At 39.7% G+C, this 27,464-nt stretch overlaps 1 protein-coding gene across 1 annotated transcript in view; it reads left to right on the forward strand.

Moving 5' to 3' along the window:
* The first annotated feature begins 3,567 nt into the window (after positions 1-3,567).
* LOC139716400 (uncharacterized) overlaps positions 3,568-27,464 on the forward strand; it is a 60,345-nt gene continuing 36,448 nt past the window's right edge. Inside the window, exon 1 of the mRNA XM_071627979.1 lies at positions 3,568-4,037. Within this exon, the coding sequence (XP_071484080.1) occupies positions 3,788-4,037 (250 nt within the window). The 5' untranslated portion in view covers positions 3,568-3,787. The remainder of the gene's footprint in view (positions 4,038-27,464) is intronic.

Consider the following 27,464-nt stretch of genomic DNA (forward strand, 5'->3'; position numbering starts at 1 on the left):
GTGGATAAAGACCTCTATACTCACATCCGGCACTGCGTGTTTGCTCATTATGTTTACGAGTTTTAGTTTTGTTTTGGTTTTTTTTTCCTTCTTTTTAACAGCTGGATGGCGTAGGATATGATATGTATACCTTTCCCTTTCTTTTTTTCTCTAATTCTCTGAAACGTCCTTGATAGCGATCTTCGTTGATATATAAATGAAGTTACACACATTTAGCCGCCATGCATACCGGTAAGTTGGTTTCGGATTTACATACATGGTTGTATGCAAAGTAACAATACACCTGTGTACACGCGACGCCAAAGATGAATAAAATCTTTCAACGAAAACTTACCATAAGGGTCTACTGTATAAGATCATTACTCAAATGCACTACTATAGGCCTATATCCTCACTTTACAGGCATGGTACTTTACAGTGTATGACCGAGCATTCACCATTTTCGTTACTGTAAATTAAAGAATGTATACATCTGATATGTTGTATCTCTTTGATGGTTAGGATAACCGACCATGCATGCGCTATATATAAGGAAAGCAGTGAATGTCACGAGGTGCCAGTTCAACCAACCACAAATCATGATACAACTACAGAATAGGCATCTACACCAACATATTTGACACATTTCAATGGGAGGTTTATTAACAACTTGTTGAATAAATTAACGAACCACTTCTGACCCGGCTTTCGATGGAGACGGACGTGCAACTTATCTCGCCAATAATCGATTATAAAATCAGCCGTTCAAGCGTGTTCACAACTATACCGGAGAAACGGAAGTATCGCTAACAGTATCAACATGAAGATGTCACAGTCATACAAAAAGAACATACCACGGGTTACCCATGCTCCGCCCATACTCAAAGCCACGTGTCCTGGAAATCACATATCACTAAAGCACGTGCCAGTCAACCAATTTTCACCGACACTCGCCATATTCAGTCACACTGCGCTTCCCATTTAATTTTCTGCGCGCCAAACATGTTGATATGTTGTTTACAAAAATTATCATGAGCAAGCTCCTGACTGTGATTTGTTAATATGAATTGAATTAAATGACAAGATAAAATGTAGATCCATCAAACTTTAGTCTTGTTAACACAAATTGAATTACATGATTTTCTTTTTCTTTTTTGGTGGTAAAGAAAAAGATCCTGACCAACAACTCTATACCCCATCTCCTTCCAATGGTTTATAAATAAAGGAGATGAGTCGGGAATTTTGAATTTTGAATCAACCACAACGTCAAAATCATTACATTTCATAATAAGATAATAGTTTGTAAACTTACAGACAAAATACACACTTTTTGCACTTTACAAGACGAAGGACTCATGCTATAGACAAGACGAGATGAAAATAGGAAAAGATCAATTATCTTTGAGATGTAAGTGAAAGATGGAAGCAAAACGTTCATCACGTCTTGGAAATAAACGGAATCTTATCAATATGTGTTATACACACACACACACACACACACACACACATATATATATATATATATATATATAATGAATTTAATAAAAGGGATGATGGAAAAGACAAATCAAGAAAAAAGCAGGTATCGTGAGACAGTGAATATCACACCTTAGCCAATGTTGCATCGATTCTTTCGTATGTGAATGCAGCGATAGAATACCGTAACGTATGTTGAACTATATATCAAATGTAATGAATAGTATGTCGTGCAATATCGGGTGGAAAGTCAGAGCGAGGAAATGGTATTCACATCCTCTAGTGAAGATGCATGGTATGGTCATATTTATGAATGTGTGTGTGTGTGTCTAATAAAGGGCTTTTTACACTTGCTAAGCCCCCCCCCCCCCCCCCCCCCTTAGCCCCACCGTTGGTTCCGGACTTTCCTTAGCCCATTTTCTGTTTACACTTGTTTTTGCGAAAGTGGGCTAGCCCCACCGATAATCCCGTACTATCTGGCCCTGCAAAATAGCAGGGTTAGTACCGCAATTGCGGTGCCAAGCAAGCGAGTGTAAACAAAACGAAAAAGTAATCCGGAGCTAAGCGACGGAGACGAAGTCCGATCCCCCACTGACCAATCAGAAACGAGGTAATCAAGTGCTGCCGGTGCGTGCGTGTAGTTTGTACAGTGCACAGCGTAATCATGAATATTCATGTCGTTTGGAAAGTACAGGGGGGTGTGACATCAACGAGTTCGTCGGAGGTTTCACCGATAAATTTGCTATCAGCCAATCAGATGCAAGGATTTCAGTAGCTTTCAACAGTTGTCAGTGTAAATCACAGACAAAAAGTTTCATGAAACACCCCCGGGTCTAAGAAATACGAGTGTAAAAAGGTCAGTTTTCTCCTCAGCCCAGGACAAGAACTTAGTACGGGATTTATTGGCGAGTGTAAAAAGCTGAAAAAATTGGTACGGGACTAACGATAGTCCTGGGTCACAGAAAGTAAGGGGTTAAGAAACACAAGTGTAAAAAGGTCTAAAGTGTGTGCGCGTGTTACCAATCTTTCAGGCTTTTTTTTCTTCCCGACGAAACCTTAGTGTCAACTCATGTGCGACATTCACTGTCCAGATAACTATTTTGTCGAGTGAAATTTTGTTCAATTATGTGAATTTCCCATGAAATCGTCATCTTTCAAGATCATCTTATGATATATATTCATATATAAATACAGCATGCCTTAACATGATGCTTTGATTTATATGTTATCACAGACTTATGTTGTTATGAAATTGACATTTCTTATCTTGATTTGTTTGTTATACTCTCTCTTTTTTTTTGGCATACTCTGTGTCACTTTGTTTGCATTTGTTATTGTATTTGGAGAAAGAAAATGCAGAAATAAACCAAACCAAACCAAACCAATCTTGATGAAATACAAATAAATTATTCAAAGTATTCAAGCAACAGCAAATGGCAGCAATAAGAGTAACGACACGTCAAAAGTCCACTGGAAATTACACTGTCGTTTGAATCAAATGGAATCTTACAAAGTAAATAAAATACTAGTACAAACGTGCTAAATTGTCCTTGAATATTCGCTGTATATCTGACATATCTGAGTATCAATCCACTGATCTAATAGTCGTCATCTTCACTCGTGAATGTTATTCTCTCTCCGTTTCATTGCGATCACTCGGCGTCAACTCGTTCGATTTGTCTTTCAAGAGGGAGCTCTGACACGGAGTAGTACGTGTACTGTAGTAACGTGCAGAAAGAAAACAAAAACCGCATCAACAAAACAACGTTGGAAGCACGAGATTGTAACTTCCCGAGCAATCACTGAGACCTCGGTCTATATACAGTACTACGCAAAATGCCGAAATGGACTGATCGACTTCAAAACTTTTCTCGAGTGAAGTGAGCCCCGCCCACAAATTGTACTGTGTCGGAAGAGCTCTTGCGTTTGATTCGTCCGCTTGACAATATAGGAGGTGTGGCTTCCATAGCGGGAACGCTTGATAATCATTGATTGACAGCTTGCGGCGCATAACAAAAGGGGGTAGAAAAAAGGCCCCGCCTCACGAAACACCACAACTGATTGTTGGATATCGTTGACGCATAGTAGTACGCACATAGAGAGCATGCTCTCGTGCAAGCTTGCTACAGGTATATGGTGCTGATGCGATATGAATGTGAATTGATGGACTTGAAAGGTACTTTTTAAAACGTCGTTAGCTTCTGCCAGTTTTCAAGTTAGATGCCTACTTATCGCAGTCCTTATTGATCCTTGGATGTGATTGTTAAAACTTGGAAACTTCTTAATCTTACCGCGGCGTGCGAGGATAATCGCCAATGTTCGTCCAGCCAAAATGCGGTCCCCACTAACGGAGGTATGGATTTTAGTATGGATCATGTTATGGACACAGCCACGACTGAGTGTCGAAGTGTATGTTGTGGATGACCACATTCCACTTGTCGACACCGACCCTTTCATGGATGCTACTACGAGAAGTCCGGAAAATGACCGGAGAGCTGACTCCGAATCGGACAGGAGAACAGGTTCTGCAAATATAGATATGGATAATATCGAGGGACCCATTACCACAATTCTTCAGCCAGGTGAGTTTGAAATAATTGCAAGTGGATAACGCAGAATTCAAAATCATATTGGTATAGGAAAAAGAAGTGCCGATCTCATCGGAAGATCTAACGTTACAAGTCTAAAAAAAAGTGACATCAGTGGTCTCGGGAGTTATAAACCCGCATCATAAAATGCCTGGTTTTTATCTCATTCTAACCTAATGAAAGGATCCGTCCAAGCTTCACTAACTTCGCACAAGGCATTTCGAGAAGCAGAAAAAGCAGAGGGCCCTGCTACTGGCGGGTCAGATCTATGCGATGGTCCACTCGCTCCCCGGCGCACCGCTTAACAACCTCGCAAAGGTTCGCCAGCCGGTACTTTGACTCACGAAGGGGCTTTCTTGGTTCTTCATATTAGTAAATGCTAGCAAGGTTGCGAACGATGTCCATGCTAGTTAAACCGTGCGCTCACACCCCGTGGGCATGTAAACAAAGAGCTAACGTACAGAAGAGTGTTCTCCCCTTTTCAGCATTGCTGGGAAGCCTTTCAAACAAGCTCTTTTCAAATAAAAGTTAAGTAAGAAAAGAACTGGAAGGCTCTTTTCGCTGGCATTTTACAAAGATTGTCAGCAGGTCTAGGATCTTACTACCCGTAGCTTATGGAATCTTGGTTCTATTTTTTTTTTTCCCACAGCACTGTACTGCAGACAGGAAAGAACAAAATCCGAGTTAGGATTCTGACCATGCAATGATACATGTCCCCTCCGTGCAGGGCCTATTACCCAGAGAATATTACTAGAGTCTGCTTCCATGGCCCAAGCAAGGGAAAGGCATGTGCTCAAATAAGATCATTGAAACTTTCTATGAAGTTTGTGTGGAACATTATAGTACTAGTAAACTGACACCTGTTTCGGGTCATCAGTCAATGTTTGCACAATTACAAAGCACAGAATTATATCAACTTGAGCATCTTGTGTAAGTTTTTGCGCACAGTTAATTTAAATGTTCTGTACTTCTACTTTTTGGTTGGGACTAGAAGATCTATTTAAAATGGCAACTCAGAATTACAGAATTTAGTGTAGAACTCTAACTGAATATATTGCAGTGAATTGATTTGGAAGAAATCAAGGGAAATGATAATTCATACTCAGAGTGACAGAATTTGTTTAGTTCCAATATCCCTACACATATAATGCAAAGTTCTATTGCCACTTAACATTAACATGATTAGTGTGTACAGCTAACATACCAATGTCTAGGTATAGTTATCAGTCAGCTGTCAGCTGTGACCATAGTCATTGCCATGATACCTACACATTTGTTATATGTTACACACCAGTAGGCCCACATCAGTGTTAAAAAAAAAAATGAAGTCATAAATTCCTAATGATATTGCCTGTGCAGTCCAACTCATTTTATGTGTGTTTGGTCATGGGTATTTGTTGTCATGGCTATACAGAATGATACTCAAGATCTCTAAATCCCCTACACCTCAAGATGGAACAAGTATGGTATGATTAAGACCTTGCATTTGAATACCGGTAATCATTTGTTTAGAGGAAGTACAGTTGAAATCACGTTCATATCTGAAGTCGTCCCCCACAACCAGAAATCAAGGAGCTGCAAGCTCCCATAGCAAACTAGACAGAAGTCTTTTTATGATGGTTATTATTTTGTTCCGTATGAATGTGAGCTGTATGGAAATAGGTTTAATTGTCACTACCTCAGTCTGGTGAAAACTAGACGGTGATTTGATCAGTGGTAATGTGAAGTATCAATAGTTTGCATCAAATTTTGGAAAGATAAAGAAATCAGTGGTGCACAATTGAAGAAAATGATGCTTCAAAGAAAAAAATATTGATAAAAGCAAGCAGAAGGCATGTTAAAATTGGACAGCTAGTAATATTATGACTGTTTGAATGTCACAGATTTATCTTTTAAACCTGGATTAATGTCTAGTATTGTCAGCTTACAAGACTGTGTTGTCACATGACTAACATAAGAAAAAAACTCCTTGTGTCCTGCACATAAATGGTCCCTGCTGTTTTCTGGATTTACACAAAGGAATGGACTCAACATATCCTGAGGGTATCATATGCCTGAATTAAGAAAAATAAATACAGCAACAGAGAGAATGTCTGCATTGAGAGTTCTATCTCACTTTATAAGCTGTTTTTTTTTTTTTTAAACTACCACAGAGAATGCAATGCCTGTTGAATTCGAACATTTGCCAGCTCTATAGAGTATAACCATTCTGTTATGAAGCCATACAAATCGGCAAGGTAGGATGGGGGGGGGGGGGGATGATCATTTCCTCAAAAAGATTTTTGACACATTCTCCTTTTTTTTGGTCACTTTTCATTAGAAATTACCCTTCCTGACATCTCATGTTGATCCTGTCAATTTTCAGCTGTGCCCCGTGATATTCACAAGACTGTTAATTAGGCAACCTGTTGCTCTTGTGCCTAGATGCAGCTAAGTTCAAGGAAAGATTGGCTCAAAGAAATCGTCGCTGTGGCAAGTGTCCACACATGTACCAGGTATTTTTGCAGACAAGCAATGCAATTTTTGGCAGGTTCAACGGAAGACATGGCATCACACAATACCTTTCTGCTTCATACACAGTATTAACAGATAAAAAACAATGGCATTCTTTATACTTCTTCCATCACAATAGTTCAATAATGCAGATACTCAGAGTATGAAAATGTTTAGACCTAAACGTTGCACAAGCAATCAAGCCATACAAGCAAATCTCACTCAGTTGTACAATAATTGTTGCATATAAAAACTTGTAGGTGCAGGTACGTTAACGGTCCTTTTAAAAAGTTACACCTTTTCAATGTTTGGTTCTTTTTTTTCCCCCCACTGCACTAGCAGGTTTCTGTAAGATTATGACAAGCAGTTGCCTTTTATTCACATGTTGCCCTAACCTTGGTCAGGCCAACTGTCTTAATCCTGTTAATCAAACTGTAACAATGTTTACCTCCTCTTATCTGGCCCAGTCACTCCATGGGACTCATGCTCTATGTATGCAGTACACTGAATCTCTCTCTCTCTCTCTCTTCCATTATTGCAGCTAAAATCACTGGAATCATGGAAACTTACTTGTAAAAATAAAGTGATTGACAATGATTTTTGGCATGCATTTTTGTAGAGAATTAGTATACTAGACTAAGTTCAGAGTTTTTATGAGTACACTCTGTCAATCACTTTTTTCTTTTTTTAATTTGAAAAGTGACAACAGCAACTGGTCAGTGATCTTATACTGCTTTGTGGTCTGACTGTCCTAGTACCGAAGAGGGGAAAAGTGTGTGAATAGGGCGGTTGGAATTATAAATTGCGTTCTGATCAAACATGTGCAAAGTCACACGGAGTTCAGCAGGTGTGTAAATGGTCTTTTGTCCCCAGCATTCTGCACTGTTCACACACGCACACACGGTGCACCTATTGCGCGGTCAAATGTGCAAGTTTTTTTTTCCCCTTTTTATTTGAGCTCTAGGCAAACACTGATAGCCTCACAGTGCAGGTTGAATTTTCTGCCCTGTGGAGGAATAGAGTTTTGGTCTACAGTTGCCAGTTGCATGATTTCTTCTGCCTTGCCGACACATGGGGTCTGTACATAATTCATCATTTTCATGTAAGAATTTTAGGGAAGTATTCCTCCTCACTGCTAGTACTAACACTTTGTCTACATTTTGGACATGGCACAGTACAACTTACTTTGATTTACAAGACCCCAAAAGATATTGCAGGTACTTTTGCTTGTGGTGTTGTAAGAGTAACATTTTGCCTTGGTTGTAAAGATGGGCGACAGACCTCATTCAAAATGGAACAGTTTCAAAGAGCATTGTAATCACAGCTGCTCTAAACAAAGTAAATTTAACCTTTTGAGTAGTCATGTTTCATGTTCTTCCACAGTATCACTTTTACTGTCTGTGGGGTAGAACTTTGAATAATGCATTACTTTGTGGCTGGCTGAAATCTGGCAATTGACAGGCATCAAGTGTGAATGCCTCTCTGACCTCAAGGGGATTAGCAGGCGTGTATCATAGACATCTTAATCTTCTGGAGATAATGCTGTCATTGATCTCCATCCTCCTCTAGTGAAGTGACAGTTACAAATCAATCATAGTCCTTGTCTTCCTCCCTGCCCCCCCTTTTTTTCTGACCAGGCCAGTTAGTTATCTGGTTCTTAAGCAATATCTCACCAGAGAAGGGACATCTCAACTGCATAATCATGGGCTGATTAAGACTGCTGTTCTACCCAGGGGATTGGACAATTTTTTTACAGTTTAGGCTCTCAAGGAGAATGTAAGGAAACAAAGACTTTGGAGTTTAATAGATCCTTGAAAAACTGTCTTCATCTTTTGACTCCACCAGGGCCCAAGTAAACTGTACAAATACTACAGAATCTCCCGTCCATTCATGATAATCATACAGCATATAAGGCAATGTGTGTACGTAAGATGAACAAATTGCTCACAGGTACCAGATGTGCTATATATTTACCCTATCTTTCTATGGAAGCATTTTTAAATCACTTTTCAAAGTGATGAGGCCTGAAATTATGGTCGTTACATTATTCATTTCATGGTGGAATTATGTGACATACAAATATAAAATTTGTTTGACACTGAATAAGCTCCTGAATATACTTTCTTATCATAACATACAAAACCTTTAATAGAAGGAAAAGAAGAAGTAGGAAATAAAAAACAACACTACCAGTTTAATGTGAGATAGTTCAATAATTTCTGCTTTGGGTGATAGTAACCTATCAATTGAAACATGAAAATTGCTCTTAAATTATTTGAGACAACCACAGATAATTTCGCAGGCAAAAAGGGCCAGTGTAAAATGACTCTGATGTCATTGTGTGTACATCTCTGCTAAACATACGCATGTTAAGGAAGATGTTGTATGTATCGATAAAAGTGTTAAGTTTTTGAAGTATTAACAACATAAATCTCATTGAATCTTAAATTCTAAAAGTTACAGCAATTTATCACAACAGGCACAAGTTACTGAAAATTCTGCTGCTGCTGCTCACAAATAGGGATCCCCTACAAGTCTCATGAGTGTGAAGTTTATAGGGGATGTTGTACTTGTGTGATGTGTAATGGGCAGATTACCACCAGAGTTCTGAGGGTTTTTTTACCTCTTGTTCACACCCTGCAGTCAACAATCTCAATCTCACTTACATGGCAATTCCAATATACCAGGGTCAATGAAATCTTGGTCTATGCATTCAGTGCATACTACCATATTCCTTTGGAGGGGGAGACAGGGTTTGCCATACAGAACATGAAGAACTGCAGCTTTTAAGGGCATTGAAGTGTGCCCCCACTGCCATGGGAGTTTGGCCAAGTCATGATTGTGTCACCCAGCTTGAATTTAAAAAAAAAATATGGCTGGGGGTTTTGCCTTTACTATTGATACCAGTGCTCCGCTGCTGTACCTCATGCGGGCAGCTAATGTAATGGATCCTAAGCTAGCCCAGTGGGCAGAAATCTGAATTACAAGCATGCGATTGAAACTTATACAACAGTGTGATAGCTATTCTCGGTGGAGTTGAAGTACCACCAATCCGTGTGACTGCATGTACTGGCATGCAAGTGTGAAAGGAACCCAAAGTTATAAAGGGGTAGAGGGATAGGGAGAAAGGGATAAGAAAGAAGCCAATGCATTTATCTTCATTGTCAAAGTCAGCAGCCAAATGTAAGATAATCCTGCATTAAGTGTATAGCAGGTCCTTTAACTCTATTGAAAGTCAGATATTTCAAAAGCATTCTTTGAGGATCTGCTGTCAGGTTCAAGTCATTTTAGATTCTGCTTTCAGGAGCAGATGAAAGAAATGTCCACATATCTATTCACTGAATGTATTAAGCTCAGTAAAATTGGGGATTATTTCTGTAGAGAGAAATTGGTACCTAAGAAAAGCATTCTGCAAGTGTGGTATGCACAACATAATTCCAGGCACTAAATGAAAGGCAAAACAACACTATCCTTTGGCTGAAACCCCAAATGTTATTTCTAAGAATTTCACACCATTGTTCATGATATTCTCTTGTAAATGAACCTGAGAATTTGCTTGCAAAATATTCTCGATTTGAAGTTCCTCCATGCAAATAAGCTGTCCATCGTCATAAGGAAGCAGCTCTTGAGAACATGCATTTGGTCAGCTATGAGGTATGACACAGAAACATGGACAATTAATAAAGTGACAAGACTCAGGATAAAAAGTCTTGAGGTTTGCTACGTCACAGGAGAATGAGAATATTAAATGGAGAAGTGCTAGAGATGGCATCGGCAGAAAGTGAGCTGCTCTCGACCATCAGGGTACAACAGATGCAGTTTTTGGGTCACGTCATGTGAAAAGGCAAAAGGAACATCTAATCCTGACTGGATAACTGTAAATGGCAAAAGATCACACGGATGACAACATGTATCTCACTTTCCTTTCCACAATGACTGGGATAATTGGCGAAAGAGCATCCACATTGCTGCACTCGTGAGGCGACAGAGGAGCTGAAGGAGGCGTACTGCATCAGTGATCGCCAATGGGCAGTGACATCCATGGCAGAGCAGAGAGACAGAAAGAGAGATGTGGGCAACAAGTTAAAAGTCCACGCTATACATTGCTGCAACATTATGGTCACACAAAGAATGCTGCAACCCTGCAGTATGCTTTTTGTCTGCAAAAGTCAAAGCGAACCACACTACCTTGTTTTGAAATAATGTCAGAACTACAGATGAGAGCCTTTATCTACATAGCCGTTCACGAGGAACCTAGCTTGAAAGCCCATATTGGGAGATGCTGCATTCTTCATTCCAGACAATTTTTCCTGTTCACGAAGTATGATTCACCTTGGCATGAATGTAAGACCAAAGCATTTTACATCGATAATTGATTTATCGTAATTTGACCAAATAGGATGCAGAAATTTACGCAGTTGCCTTAACAGGGTGAGACATTGGCTTGGCAAACACACGGTGTGAGCAAGGCAGCTCTTGTGTGTACTGTCCTTGCTTCCCGTGGTTTCTATTCTGGTCGGTTACCTTTCACCATGCATGTGCGAAAAACAGGAGTATCAGAGTTTCAAAACCAGCCACATTAGAGCTGCAAATGGGGAAAGGAGGAAAATAAGAATTGACACATCAGTTTTGGGAACTCAGAGCGGAGCACAGCGGGGCCCTGTCACTGCTTTTGCCGAGGTAGGGACCATGGTGTTTCACTGACAGGGGTCGACGTGACAATGCCTCATGCTACTGGCCCCATGAGCATGTGGGTACAGTGTGTAAGTTGCAAAGGACAGAGAGAGACAGAGAGAGAGAAAAAAAAAATTGTATTTGCAGAGTGACTCATTAGACAAATACAAGTGAGAGAGAGAGACCAAGAATTTAGGGTAAAGGGAGAGAGAAGGAGGCAAAGAGAGATTGGACAAAAGCGCGTTTCATGTTCATGACCCAGCAACCAGAAACCGCCGCCGAAGAGAAAAGGCCACGGAAACATTGATAAGTAATTTGATGTGGGGGGGGGGGGAGAAAAATGGCCTGGAGGTGTACTGCTGCAAATAACAGCCATTCAAATCCCACGGGGGGTCAGTTACAACACCAGTTTCAGAAAAATTGCATATTGAATCTTCATGGCATCTCTGCTAATTGCAGAACGACAACAAACAGAATTGATTGCCAGCTTGTGTGTAATCAATAGAGGATCAATTGTTTGGTGTATGTAAGAGATTCAGCATCGCTTTGTATTTGTTTTTCATATGAAGGCTATAAAGAAATTGAATATTAACTAAGAATATTTACTAAGACCCTTCCCTCCCCCCCCCCAAAAAAAAAAGAATGAAAAAGTAGGTAGTGCATCCCCTAAACTGGTATAGTATGAATGTAGTCCTGATTCTTGACTGACAGGGTTCAATTCTGTTTCATACACATGTAGTGGCATGTGAGCTGCACAGTTGTAGTTTTAGTCAGTGTAAACATTTACAGAATATGAACAAACAATGTCTTTGTGAATGTGAGGACAGTAACTGTTTGTGCAAGTGTCCCACATATTATGAAATAGATGTTTTGTAAAATGTATTTACCGGTATTGGGAAAAGATCAAAGTAACCCGTTGGGGATGGGACTGATTTTGCTACAACACACATTTCCCATAGACACCTGCCTGAGTTTACTCGGGACTTGTCCTCAACGGGTTAAAGGTCACAACTCTGGCAATGGAGTTGTTGGTGATTCCCTGTAGAAACCACAAGAGTGCTCTTAACCTTTCAGTTCAACGCAAAGTGTATTTCAGGTAAGTCATTTTCAACTTGATTTGGCACTCTATGTCACTACCTTCACCCCTCTTTTTCTATTTTAGAAACTAACCAAATTAGGGAATGGTGTGCTTTGAGTGCTTTAAAACACTCTGAAATGTGCTATAATAGGCACACTGTATATCACCCGCCACAACAAAAGTATCCGAAAGTAGCTGATGGCTCAGCCGAGAAAATCAAGTTTGAAGTCAGATTATCTAAATTGGTCAAAACCATCAAATTTCTGTTGTTGGCATGATGTTATAGTCTAATGTTTCGTCTATCATCTGCCAAACTTTCGAAGCTAAATGATAGAAGAAAATGCAAGAAAATAGCATTTTTCTGGGCCATGATTTTCTGACTTTTAATGGAACAGAAAAATGTCTGAAGATTTGGATTTAGCACTGCAGATAGCCCCCTAGTGTAGCAATGAGGGAGCAGTCTTATTGGTCAAAGTGTGGCATCCCAGTTACTGATTGGTTGTGCATAGACCGCTGGCACTAAGCTTGAATGAACATCATGGAAGTTGCTATGAGTGGACCTTCTTTTGTCAAGAGGTGAAAACTGTCTTACCCGCCCTTGATCACGATTACGTGGGAAAGAAAATTTTGAAGAAGGTTTTCTCAAAATGCTAATTTCCTAGACCACTCAACATGGTCTAATAAAATCATCAATATCTCTGCACCCGAGTACATTTATGAGTCTTGCTGTAAAGCGCAAGAGTAAGGCAGTAATGTCATGTCATTTTCAGAAAATTGACCTCCCTCAACTTTAGGATCCTTTTGTTGTAGCGGGTTACATATGGAGGCAGTGAAGTGAATTTTAATTTCAGTTGGCAAGTTGGCAACAGTAATTTTTTGAGGTTCATTTGATAGTGTGGAATAGGAAATTTAGAATAAGATTGCAAAAGAAATTGTCAAAGACCATGATTGGTAAAAAGATGTGGATATTGAAATGTGGAGCTAGTTTGATCACTCCTTATTCATTTCATGGATCTACAAAATGTGCAAGGCATATGAAATGTTTAGGTTTGTTCATCAAATGACAATCTTGTTGAAAGCATATTTGCACAGTGTTCCATTTATCTTTAGTTTTATCATGAATGGAATATGTGAAACATCACCATCCATGTCCATAATTTGCTCTTCTAAAATGTCATGGGAATTTAACTATCCCTGAATGCCCTTGACAGATGTCATACTTCTCAGAATAGCCTGCAAATGTTCAAGTCAGGTTGTTCTATTGCAGCATTACTGGTATGATGCCAGTTACAATTTATTCATATACATATTTTTTTTTAATAGTTTTGTTATCTCAAGAATGTTCCTGTTGTTACCTGATTGCAATGAGGAATCTTTTTTATTTTTCAATTCTTATTTTCTTTTTTAAATTCTTCAGCTGATAGAAACATACCTTTTTCTTTTGTCATCTCACAAACTTGGTATGACTGAGGCATGCTCACACTGATCTGCTAGGGAGAGAAAATATGAATATAAGAATGTTGAATGGCTGTTATGCAAGATACTCAAGCAGAATGTTTTATTTGTCATATGATATACCTAGGGCGGTGTTACAGAGATGGAGTGGCAACTCTTCATAATTCATGCAAACACATGTTTGGGTTCAAGGCGTTACAATAGGATATGTCTAGCATTCCACTACGCTTTTAAGTCATGCTCGGCACCGCTCTAGTTGCAAGACGAAGTTCGAAGACGAAGAACGCATTTCACCTTTCGTTGAATTACAGGCTTTATTTCACTGTAAAATTTTAAATGAAATACTCGAATTGATTTAGAATAGTTTAGGAAAGAATTCAATATCATAAACACGTATTTCTAGTTTCTTTGTAATGCACAAATCGAAATGATATGAAAATTAGGCCCTCTTAAAAACCTAATATTTTTCTACAATGCGCACATTTCCGCATGTTAGTTTTCTATCTTTTAATCTGGGATATTTTGATCTTTCAAATAAAGTACTCCGCTAAAGCGTGTTCCAGCGTGCTTTTAAACTATTTGCTGTTAAAATTGTCAGTTTTACACTGCATTTTGATTCGCTGCACCAATTCAAGGTACATAAATTCATTGTCGCCATCACATTGAAAGAGAGAGCGAATTGCAGAAGGGGCAAATATTTCTAGATGTGAGAGCGCTAGTCCCGATTATTGATGCTCTCTTTTGTCAAAGCACATGGGTAACACCTGTAGTTGAATGCATAACATCTCAGCGGTGCCGTGCATGACTTCAAAGGAGAGCAGTAGTTGTCTCTCCTTCTCTAGCACCTCCCTGATATACCATTATGCACTCTTCAGCAGCTCATCAGTAGGCCAGTTAACTACAGTAATTTGTTAAAATCTGGATATTTGCCTGTGAGGGAAAAAAAAAGAAAAGGGGGGGGGGGGGAAGGCTGGCTAGTCTACTCACCTGTAGTGACTCAATGCTTTTCAGTACTTGGAATGCAACTTGAGTTCAGCAGCTTTTGCTACATTTGGCAAGCCCTTGGACAAGCTTTCTAGATATCAGTAGCAGCCTAGTTTTGTTAGTTGTTTTTCATGGAGATTTACATATAGTCAAAAGAACAACAACACCAAGAACAAAATAAATTCAGATGCATGGTATTAATAAATGGAAAGTGAAAGATTATGAAATGATAACAAGTTTGGACATACTTTGAAAGTAGAACAAAATTTAAATTAAGTTGAGATACTGTTCATGCTTTACATACAGCCAATACTGCCGGAAACCAAAAGGTCAATGATTTTAAAACATGTTCACACACACACACACACACACAAAACAACAACAACCAACCAACCAAACAAACAAACAAACAAAACCAAAAAAAAAAAAAAAAAACCTGGCAAGCTTGAAGCCCTTCTGCTTTGCATCAGTTGATATACATCTAAAAATCTTGAGAGAGGAGAGTGCTTTCAGCCAGTCTGCTGGCCAGGTGCTGCAAGGTAAAATGAAGTACACACAAACTGTTATACGGCTTGTCTAGCTTTAGTGCCTATAGTAATTCGGGAGTGATTGACTATGTTTCCATCCATCTTCTCACTGGGAAATCTTACCACAATGATGTAAGGACACGTCCTGTTTAGGCAGAATACACAGCAGTCACCAGAGCATGCAGCTGGCTGCCCATTGGGGACAAGAATGTATATGTCTACACCAATATCTTATTAGGGTTGGCAGCATCCGCCGGAGATGGAAATTAGAATCTTCTAGGAAGTGACTTATATCCTTGGGACGCTGCCTAGATTCCATCCAAGCCAGGGTATAAGAAAGTATAAGAAAGTAGGTAAGTTCACACAGGGTTGTTTGGGAATGAGATTTAGATCACAATCCACAATACTGATGCTTGGATGGTGATCCAAATCTCACTAATTTGTTGTGTGAATGCCTGGCAAACCAAACAAATCCTGATTCAGATAACAATTCAAATCACAATCCAAATCTTCCTATTTGGGCAATTATCTGTTCCATTTGAATGGTGATTTGACCAACTATGTTTTTAAAGCTCATAGCCCATCAGCTGTTTTCGCTGTGGCCCAAAAGCCATGGACCATTTCTCACTGCAATGAGCTGATGGAATCACACATAAAGATCAGCGATGAGCACACGCAATGCACGCCGATGATGTGTGTGTGTGTCCAGGCCTGAACCTGTAAGTGTGCTGCGATGCGTAATTGCACGCGACGCAGACGATCGTGCTACATGCTACATGCACTGATTTCCCCTCCCTGCTCCCCCTCCTCCCTTCTCACCCCCTCCCCACACACACAAGAAATATGGAGAAATGGGACAAAAGAAATCTTGCTCAAGAAATAAACAGGGAATGAGCGTAAAATGACAGTTTGATTCAAGTAGCCTACATGAAAGTAAACAGGATAGCACTTCAAAAGACATGATACTGTAAACGTGGAAATTTTCGCGGTACATTAATTTTCGCGGATTTCATGCTACGTTCAGCTAGTGCGAATTCAAAAACGCGCGAATATATCTTCACAATTTTCTATGCACATTTTGAACGGGATGAATTGTGTGCGCTTCATCGATGATACTGCTACGTAGTACAATGTACAGGCATGTTTACGCTACTAGTACTGTGCGAAGAGACGATAGATTGCTGTGTACTGTAGCATGCATGTGTGCACCGCACGCACCAATGCTACATTCCACCGTGACACCTACGGTACTACAGTCACAGCTGTACTACGTATTTGAGTGCTTGTACTCGCAGTCGAGCCGCTCGCTACGTCGCTTGTCGTACGCTGGCATAGCAAGCTATGTAGCAGAGGCTTTGGATGAAAGCAGTGAATGTGTACTACAGTAAAGTAACCTGCTGCGGAGCGCGAATTTAAGAACCCGCGAATACGTTTTCGAGCCGCTCAGCGCGAAAAATTAATCGCGCGAAAATATTGACGTTTACAGTAGTAGATAAATACTTTGCAACACAGCTCTTTTTGAAATTCATATCGATTAAAAAATGTTCGCATTCATTTTGATTAATTACAACAAAACAGACGCAAACAGAATTGGACCTCTTGATATTTTGATACCCTCCTTGCCACTTAATTTATGATTTAGGTGAGATAAGTTCCATTGAGTTTTGTTTAGTTTTGTTTTGCTTTAGAACATGAGTATTTATGTAGCACACTGAGCAGGATCTGAAGCAAAGCAGTGCAGTTTCAGGACTCTCAGCATCATGCATAGTTTGTGCACTGCACAATATCAATACTGCCTTGACTGGTTGGTGTCGTCAACAGGCCACTAAATTCCATCTTCAACTAGAAGGAAATAATGATTCCCTAAATCAAATCCAGACTCTCAGAACTCAGACAGCATATTATTTCATCAGAATATGTAATCACAGTTGTAATTCCTAGGGCTAATTATATATAACGTGGAAGGCAAGGCATAACTCCCTTCCTTGAGGAGAGATTTTGTGAAGAAGGAGGGGTGGGGGTAAAGAGCAGATTTGCAGGGAAAGGAGGGCATGAGGCAATACACATTTTGTCTTCTGATATCTGTTCAAGCTTATTCACCATGACAGAGCAATCCATCATGCACCCCACTGCGAATGTTTCCATCAATTTGATAGTTTTTTTTCTTTTTTTCTTTTCTATCTAGGAGCGTGGCTTAAAATTTGAACCCCCCTATTGCGACCATTCTTCCAGCCCCTGTGACTTTGGCGGCGGCTTTCCGTCATTATTCAAGTCTAGTCAATTGTAATTACTGTTTCTCTATGAAAGTCCAGCCTTGCCAGGGACAGGTTTTGTGACTGAGGGTAATTTATGATGAGATGCCATACTACCAAGGCATCCGTCTTCCCAAAGTAATGGAAAGCTGACATTTGCCAAAAAGCCAAATTTATCAAAGTAGAGAGAGAGAAAGAGAACAAAAAAAGTGGGAAGACAAATCTTTTATCCTCTCTGATGCCAAAAGATATAGGATTCAACAAGAGTTGGGCACCCTACACAAACCTGAACCATTGGTAGCACTTACTGTATTTGGTGTCAGGTAGTCTTACAGATTTACCTCATAAATACCTCAAATCCCCTTTCTTTGTTTTATTCTTCTCGTTCTAGTTCTGATATTGGCATTTGATGTGACATATCTTGCATTACCATAGGTTTACACTTTTAGTAATGTTCAATTGTACAGACTTCCCTATGGATATATCTTTCTTGTAATGTCTGTATATTTATACGGGTATCATGTATAAACATATACACTGTATAATGTACAAGTGTAAACTGTTTTTCTTATGTGACAAGAATTTTGTAAAGTACCATGGCTGACAAGAAAATGTATTTTCAAACTGCACAATATTTTGATTGTCACTATAGATTCCTGTATATGACAGTTATGTGTAGAAATCTTTTATTTGAGAGTGGAGCACATGAATCAACTTATCATAAAAAGATGATTACAAATGTATGATACAAAAAGTATTATCAACTTTTTATTGTTATTGAATTCTCATTTGCTTGCGCAAATGTCAATACTGTTTTACATTCAAAGAAGCAACTCATTTTGCTGAGTTGGCTTGAGTTTTATCAAAGGGCATATTTTCCCACCCCCATTCAAGCACATTACAAGGGAGCCTCATTAGAGTTAAATTAAAGAAATAAGTAGAAATTGAGTGGTCTTGTGACTCTGAAAGATGAATATTTCACTAACTCACTATTTTGTGGTAGGTAGTTTGATAATAAAGGTCATAAAGCTGTGTCTTTGTTATCATCTTCCTACTTTGATTCAAATTCTATGTTTCATCTTTTGTTCACTCTTTGTTGAAGTTGCATTTTTTTTTTGTAAAATGACTGTACATGCATGTATAGAAAAGCTTAAATTGTATACTCACCCTTGATTTTTCATGTTTTGCCAGCTTTAGTAACCTCTTTTGTGTGGAATCTTTTGGCTAAAGCATTTCTGTACCCTTCCTAACACCCCCCCCCCCCAAAAAAAAGAAGAAGATATATTTCACTTTTGTTCTAATTAGTGGGGGTAAAAATCCAAATCCAAAACATAGTTATCAAAGAACCATAGTATTAAAAGAGGGATGAGAAGTGGTTAAAGATCAATGCTCGAGCATAAACCTTCAAAGGTATGTATATGTTCAAAGTATGCATTCTTCACCTTCAGTCTCCCCTAAGACCCTTTTCTTTTCACTTTTATTAGCATCATTTGGCACAAGAATTGTGTACATGTAGATAGGACAAGTACTTTTATTACTGTTTGTTAATGAAAATAAACAAACCATACATTTAAACTTAAGTAAAAAAGAAATAAAATATGTAAACCATCTATTTCACATATATATATATGTATAACAACTCTGTCCTCATGTGCACAATAAAGAAATGCAAATATCTGATTTTCTGTTTTTTTATAATTACCAATCTTCCCAGGCACTTGACTTCTGACTTTCCTTGTGTTTGCACATCAGGTACCTTCCAATGACTTTTGATACTAAAAGAATGAAAGAAGCATGTTCTTGTGCATGTGTTGTATCAGAGGACCAGGAGTGCAGTCGTATGATGACTCACGTGGATGTCGAAACCACAGAGTTTGGGATCCCTAGCTTGTCCTGCACAAGGGGGTTGTTGCTGCCTTCATAGTGAAAGATATCTGGGCATGTTGTATTTACTCAGTAGGCAGAAGGTACACATCAGTGTCCTTGTTATCATCCAGGATTCCCAGAAGACACCCAAATGATCTCTTGGGCTTCAATGTCACTGCTTGTACGTAAGTGCAATGCAGTGCAGTGCACTGGTGTTAGACGTCTGTTCCTTCCTACATGGGTTGTCTGTCCTTTCATTGCCTAATGTGTTCAGCTCACTGACTGGTGTAGTGTTTCCATTCTAGATTTACAAAAAGTCATAGATTTGTATGTTTGCCTAGTACTCCGTGAAACTCTTTATCCTGATAAAAACAAATGCTATGTTATAATGATGGGAGAATCCTAATCTCTTGAAAAAGATCAACTCTTTAGGCCTACAGGTCTCCAGTTGGATGTGTGCTCTGAGGTATTGTCATTGTCAAGTTTTTATCTTTTATTTCTGTTAATGGGGACAGATGTTTACTTCTGTTAATGCAGACAAATGTTTATTTCTGTTAATGGGGACAGATCAAGTATTCAGGCCCCAGATAGATGAAGTAGGTGATTTCTTTTGTCCATTTAATGAGGATATGTGCATTCCAGCAACATTTTACAAGTGGTCACATAATTGTACATATTTACACCTTTGATGCTTGAACTGGAGATCATGTGCATGGCACAGTGTTTTCTGGCAGATGTTATAGTACAGGGCCCCGTTTTATCGAAAAATAAAATTAACTTTAAGTCAAGATAATCTATGATTAACCTCTCAAATCAACTCAAAGTCCATTAATCAATGATCAACTTCAAGTCCGTTTTATCAAGAGACCCAAAGTTGAAATCAACTTTAACTTCCCGCCACATCAACTTTAAGTTTTTCTCAACCGCTCCAAATCCATGATAACTTTATAGTTGATAGAAAATCAACTTTGAGTAACAGACAGTCTAGGTACACTCAGTTGTAAGACAATTTACAGAAGAAAGATGAGTGTCACACTTTCCTAGTCTAGCTGGGGTCTTGTCACAAATGTTTGTCTGTTAACTGCTCACTTTCTGTAACATTTAGTTACGTTTCTTTCATCTAGTTATGGTCGTTTCCTTGCATGAAATTCACGATCGGCATGCATTGCTTACGTGACTGCTGCACGCAAACACCTAGACAGTAGTCTCAATCCCACCTGCGCACCAGGCGCCTCGGCCCGCTCGCCCACCCATCAAGCCATTGCCAGCGAGGGCAAGTAACCGAACGCTGGAACTACGTCTGTGTGCAATGCATATCGTGTCAAAGAATACGCGAGGAAACCAGTGATTTCTGACATGTGTAGGCCTACGTAGAGCTAGTCCATCAATACATACTAATTAATAGTTTAGTAGGCCTCTACAGAAAGTAAAGAGTTTAATTCTGTAGCACCGAATACGACAGTAAGATCTTTCTAACCAATAGGCCGAAGTGACGTTACAGCGGGTTGTTTGTACTTAACGTACACTGTAGACTAGAGCGTGTACTAGGTCCAGAATTTCGAAAGTATGTAGACTCGCGATCTATTCTTTACAAAGCCGATCCTACACGTAACATACAAGACTTGAAACAATGCATACAAAACACGACCTTCACCTTGGACAGTCCCATTGGCACTGCAGAAAATCCTCTGTGTCAGATTATCCATGTCAATGAATACTAACGTTAGATCTATTCAAGATCCTACGTAGTGTGCAGGATCTTTATGGTACGCGAGTACGCAGATTTTCGTTGACCTCGAGATGTGCTAGATCTATCGACCTACTTTCATCAATACAATGCAAAACGGCATATTTTGTGGTTCTGTTGCAAACATACTTCTAATTCAGCGGCTGTAGCGCTAATCATACTGCGGCGCACTAGCAGACTACGCTTCCGTGGCTGTTGCAAACAATCATGTACATTCGTGTTTTTGTTGCTTGTTTTGCTTTATGTATCGTATTGTTTTTAAGCAGACGGTATCGGAAACCAGCCTCGTCCTGTGTTTTTTGTTTTGACTAAATCATTAAATAAGTCATGGTGATCAGCTATAACTATAATTGACTATTAAGTCTCTTCGTAAAACGGAAACTTAAAGTTGATTGAAAGTTATAGCCGACTTTAAGTTGATTAAAGTTAGCGTTGATTGTATCTTGATAAAACGGGGCCCAGGTATGCAAGAAGGGGTACATATAGGAGATGTGTGTAATGTAAAGTCTGCCAATAATGTTGACAACTGTTTGTACACAGTGTCATTGCTTACTTGAGGTGGTGTTCCTTGGAGAAGACCTGGGAGAGAAGAGTTTGCCAATTTTGCTGAAGTCCCTGATATGTGGCAAGGGTGAGTAGACATTCCTGTGTGACAAGCAGGAGGTTGTAAACTCAAATGACTGTATTAAAAAAAAACACCAACAGTTAGTGCCCTGCAGATGATCTACTGATGATGTGGGATTGACTGATCAGAACACCAACATGACTGCATGGCAGAAGGCCTTTGCAAACTCCTGCTCTTTTGCTTTCCAATTGTCAATGTGGGGGTGCATAGCTGCGTTCAATGGGAACAATTTTACAAGGTCTTTTGATAAACCTGCCAATGACAAAAAATTGCAGATAAATCTGACAAGTGGACCATGGCATAAAGTCAGATTATGGGAGTCCTGCATCTTGACTGTGCCCTTGTCCCAGGGTCATGCGAGTTTGCAAGTCTTCATTTCCACCGAGATGGATTTGAATTGCTTGCCTTAATTGGCTTATTTCTTCAAATATGCTCAGATTTCCGCAGACACCAGAGGATTTTCCATTGTTTGAGTTGCAGTGAATGCATCTCTTTTACATTGATCCTTCTTTTCTCCCCAGTAAATCATTTTTTTGCGTGTGTGATATATATTTCTTTTCTTTTTTATTACTAAGGTTAGCAAGCGAAGCAGTGGACCTGGCACATTGCCAGTGGGTTACAGGTGCTTGCGATAGTGCTGCAAGCTGAAAGGCCCGCTCTATTTAGAAAGGGCATGAAGTATTTTCACCAGCCCCTTTTGTGTGCTTGTGTCATACACTACAAACACTAGCAATTGTCATCGCGCTTCTCTTTCTCAGCGCTCGGCAACACGTTTCGGTGCTCAGCTGCGTGCTGTGCTAGTCTTTACCACTCCGCTGACACCAGAAAAGAGCATCTGAGAGCAGAGATTGCAAGAGAAAGGGAATAGAGAGATGTAGAGAGCAGAAGATAGATAGATAGATAGATAGATAGATAGGTAGACACACACACATACGTACATACACGGAGAGTAAGGGAGAGATAATTTGTACCATTTCATAATATTCTTTCCCCTTGTATACTATCTCCATTTTGCTGGTGTGACCTGCCGTAAAACTTATAGGTTCTGGCAGAGTGAGTCTGCTTAACTTTATAATGCATCCTACCTTGCCCCCCCCCCCCCCCCCCAATTTTATCACCCTCCAAAACGTGAATTGAATGGGTTTCTTTTGGTTGGCCCCTGTTTCCATAAATTAGCAGGCAAGAATGGGTCGTTCCATTCCGTTGACAAGTGTTCTATAAGGCATGTCTTCCAGCGAAACACTTGACTAGCCATGTGTTCATGGCTGATTGTGAGTGGACAAAGGCCAGGCACAATGCTCTATTCACCGTTGAAATACAATCTGTATATGAACCGTGCAGTGTATAATCTGATAATACGTGTGCTTGCTCAATCATTTTTCTCCTTTTTTTTATGTGTCAGTAAGGCAAGCCTGCTTGTCTGTCATGTGGCAGTGGTGGACGAAAAGCCTCCACACCAGCTTGCTCTGAAAATTTCCTCACCACTTCTGGTCCTTCCCCATCACCCTCATGTTCTAGACATTTGTAAATGCTTTTTTGTTTGTTTTTTTTTTCTTTCATCGGTTTTGCTCTTTTTCAAACACCCCAGTGAGTCTTAATGTGGTATGATACTTCAAGAAGTCCAGACCACATCTAGTGCCAAAGAAAGAATAGCCATTTATGTCATCCAGAAATGCGGCAGAAGTACCTCTGGATGAAGAAGGCTAATGCAGAATTTCGAGCCACAGTGAAAGCTCTTTCCCACTATCCTGTTTTCATATTATATGTGTACGATTCTTGTTTGGGGGATTTCAGTTAGATTCATATTAGATTCAGACTAATTTCATAATCAATTTTGAATATAATCATATGCTGGTGGGTGCCTGACCACTGGGGAAGTCGCATTTGATGGCAAGGCCATCGTGTATGTGTTTTTCAGGACGTCTGGGCTGTTCTAGGCTATCCGGGCGACATGTTTGTGCCAAGCTTTTGATGTGAGGAAAAGCATCCAGGGCATGACGAGGTCTATGTGTGCACAAGACTTTGGTTTCAACCAGTAATGTGCTCCAGAATCTTGGGAGCAGATAAATGACATGCAAAGGACAGCCCCCGGGTCAAAGCGGGGACATCCGGAACGCACCTCCATGGCTTCTGATCCATTTGTGAATATCACTTGCATGAGGTAAAGAAAAAAAAATTAGGGTGCATTTAGTGGTTTTAGGAGGAGTTTTGCATCTCGGGGTTTTGGTTTTGCTTTACTGCGTATTAAATTCTAGGCTTTTTGCTGGTGCATGTACATACATGTTTTATGCTGCTGCAGTGATAACTTGATAGAAGGTGATGGAAAGGGAAGGGCACTTTTTTTCCTGTGTATTGATGTCTTGCATGTGCAAGATGTCTCTACATCTTCCACTGATATGAATCTGCGGTTACTTTTTTGTTGTTTCTTGTTTAATTTCATTGAGGGGAAAAACACTGTCTTTCATAAGGAATGAACATTAATCTACAGTACTGTGCTTCCCAAGCCACTGATCTCAGTAGTCAACAAATTTAGATACATCATTCACGGATGGTGTTTTATGCCTTTTCTGTGTTGTTTCGCTACCAGGTTTACTGGTCTTCCTTGTCCCGTAAGAGTTGACCGAACTCCAAGATGTTAAGAGCATGTGTGAACACAGTGCTGTAATCACAACCACTTGTTATTCATCAGAAACCTGTTCCGCTTTCACCCTTCTTTGTATGCGGTATGTGGAGTACTCATCCCGGGCCATTGTTTCCCCTCCCTCCCCCTCTCTGTCGCAGGTGTCGCGCATTCCACGGGACTACTTTTGTATCCCTCTGTCTGAGGTTTGAAGGCTCGCTGCACGCTGGCCGCAAACTGAGGATTGTCCAGACCCCAGTGCTTGGCCTCTGCTGTGTGTAAATATGGTCAGACAATGAGATGTTTGTGGAGCTGTATATTCCCTTTCTGTCCAGACAATGTCCCGTGCTCATAAGATGTTTGTGTGTGTGTGTGTGTGTGTATGAGTGTATGTGTGTGTGTGTGTGGTTATGTCGTGGAAAAAAGCAATTCCTTGAGTTTAGAACATAATGACCTGTTCTTCAGATTCACTTCTTTTCAATCCCCAACTTTCCCTTCTTTTTTTTTTCTTTTTTTTTGGGGGGGGGGGGTGGGAGCATGTACACTTGAATAGACAGTGAAGGAATATTTCTACAATTTCCCACAAGACATCTAACCCAAGGGAAGGGGGGGGGGGGAGATCCTTCTGAGAAATTCAAAGCAGTTCTAATAATTTTTCGGAATTTTTCCAAATGATTATGAAAGGGCTTTATCATACCTGCAATATGTAATGTTTTTGTTGTGTTTTCTAGTCAAATTTCAAGTCATGTTATTTGAAAGGAATGTATGTAACACTTGGAAACACATGCATGCACACAAACTCCTTCCTCATGAGGCATGTGTAGGACTGACCTGTAATATTTGAGGACTAAATACCTGGGATTCTTCGTAACCCAATTGGAATGTTTATGGGCATCTGCAGAGGCGGCCTAGCTAAGGACCAGTGTGCCGTCTGATTAGCCTTAGGTGAACAATATCAGTGTCTTAGCTGATGCCATTGCAATAATCTCCAAACCACAGCAAGCTCTCTAAACTGTAAACATGTTTTTTGTGGCATTAGGTGGAAATTAGTATGTACCTGTGCCAAATGGACATTGCTTATGCCACTGAAAAGCATACAGTGTACCTGTGACAAACTACAGCATCAAAGCTTGGACAGGACTTGAGCCAAAGATCTGAGCCAAAGGGAACATGTCACCCCTTATTTTAAGCACTCTTTCAGAGAAGGAATTGACCATTAGAGTGGGAATTTTGTTGAACAAGAGTTGGTGTGTAGAATGCTCATGGATGTAATATAGAATTAAATCCTTGTCAAATGAAGATACGAGCTTACAACTTTTGTTTGACTCTGCACATCATGAAAAGTCAGTGCAGCACACCATTCTATGAAATCAATCTCTCGTCACTTTCCAACTTTCTCACTTCTTGTGTTGTTAAGATTATCATCACTTGTGAGCCATCATGCAGTGGACCTGCTGTATCCCTTTTCCCAAACAGATCACCCCTGTGCAAACATTTCAACCTGATCAAAGCCACTATTTTCCATGTTCATCTCCTCCTACCAGTTGCAGTTGAGTTTATCTGAAAGTCTTATTGCTACAAAAATCAAGGCAGAAGAGTTGCACTGAGGTAAATGCAAAGGGTACAATTTCAGTGCCAACACATTTTTTTTTTCCTGTATTTTGTTAGCAGCCATGCTATTACCTGTGTACCTTGCCATCCATGAAATTACACCATAGTTAGAATTGGGTCACAAAGACTGCTTCTGGGTCAATGTGTGATTGATGCTGCAAAATAATCAATTTTTCTCCAGAGTCCATATACCATGCATGGCTCACTCAATCAGGAAAAAAACAAAACAAAACAAGGAGTGCATACCTGCAGAGCAGATGGCATAGCTTGTATAGCAGCATTGGTTCCATACCTAGATTGATGACAATTATCATAAAAGTTCAAGCACCTGTTCCTCTTTTCATTCTCTTCTGTTCATTTTTTATTATGTCAAGGAATGTTCTAAAAAAGAAGTTTCAAGCTATACTCATATTCCTTTTAGAAGTGATGGTTTATATTACCAAATTGTCATATTGCCAAAAATGCCAAGGAGACATCTACATGATGAATGGGAGTTTTCATTAGAATCAAACATATGCCATCTTTTTAATGGTTATAGCTGTGTAATTGTTAGATTTGACATCAGGTATGTCATTGTCACATTTAATGATGTTGCATAGTGTGCATCAGCCACCTAAACAGTAGTGGTCATGTGATCTCGACATCACCTATTTTGTACTCAGTGATTTTGTGCTGTGCTGCTCTGAAAATGTGAATTTTTGTGACATCTGGAGAAATATGAGTTCCGTCTGTGTTTGCAGAAGAATGTTCATTTGTACATATGTATCTTTAAGTAGACATAACACTCTATACACACACACACACATACACACACACACACACACACCCCTCTGTAGAGAAATGTTAATCAAAAGATAATTGAGCAAAAGAGTGTCATGCATGCATTACGAATCATCTTCAAAGCTCTACCATAATAAAAACAAGTCATGATTACAAATTTGCCACTCTTTGCTCTTATTAACTTCTATCATTGATGCTTTTATTGGACCCTTTTCAAAACAACAATAACAGCAACAAAAATCCCGCCATCAGGGAAAGAAAATGTTTGCTTTGCAGGTTTTCCTTTTGCGATATGTGAGGAATGCACAGTACTAAAGTTGAGACCCATGCAGAGAATTCTAGCTTCCAACTTACTGTAAAACATGATATATTCGCGGCATGAATTTTTCGCGAATTGGAGCCGACGGCCTTTTTAGCGGCATGAAATTTTCGCGAACTGGAACTGGTATTCAATGCATATAGTGGAGAAAAGAACTTTCGCGTGCATTTTAATTTCGCGAATCTTCCCGCTCGCGAAATTCGCGAAATTAAAATGCACGCGAACATTTCTCGTTTTACAGAACCCTCATTATTATTATCATTTTGTGTGTGTGTGTGTGTGTGTGTGTGTGTGATAGATCTATGCGTAAACTCACTTATGGTTAAGTAGATCCTCACAATCCATGCAACATTAAACCCTCATAACACTTGCCTGTGCTCTGAACAACAG

This window comes from Diadema antillarum, unplaced genomic scaffold (genome assembly GCF_040938485.1).
Source record: "Diadema antillarum isolate AM-2024a unplaced genomic scaffold, OU_Dant_1.0 scf00000001, whole genome shotgun sequence".
Lineage (NCBI taxonomy): Eukaryota > Metazoa > Echinodermata > Echinoidea > Diadematoida > Diadematidae > Diadema > Diadema antillarum.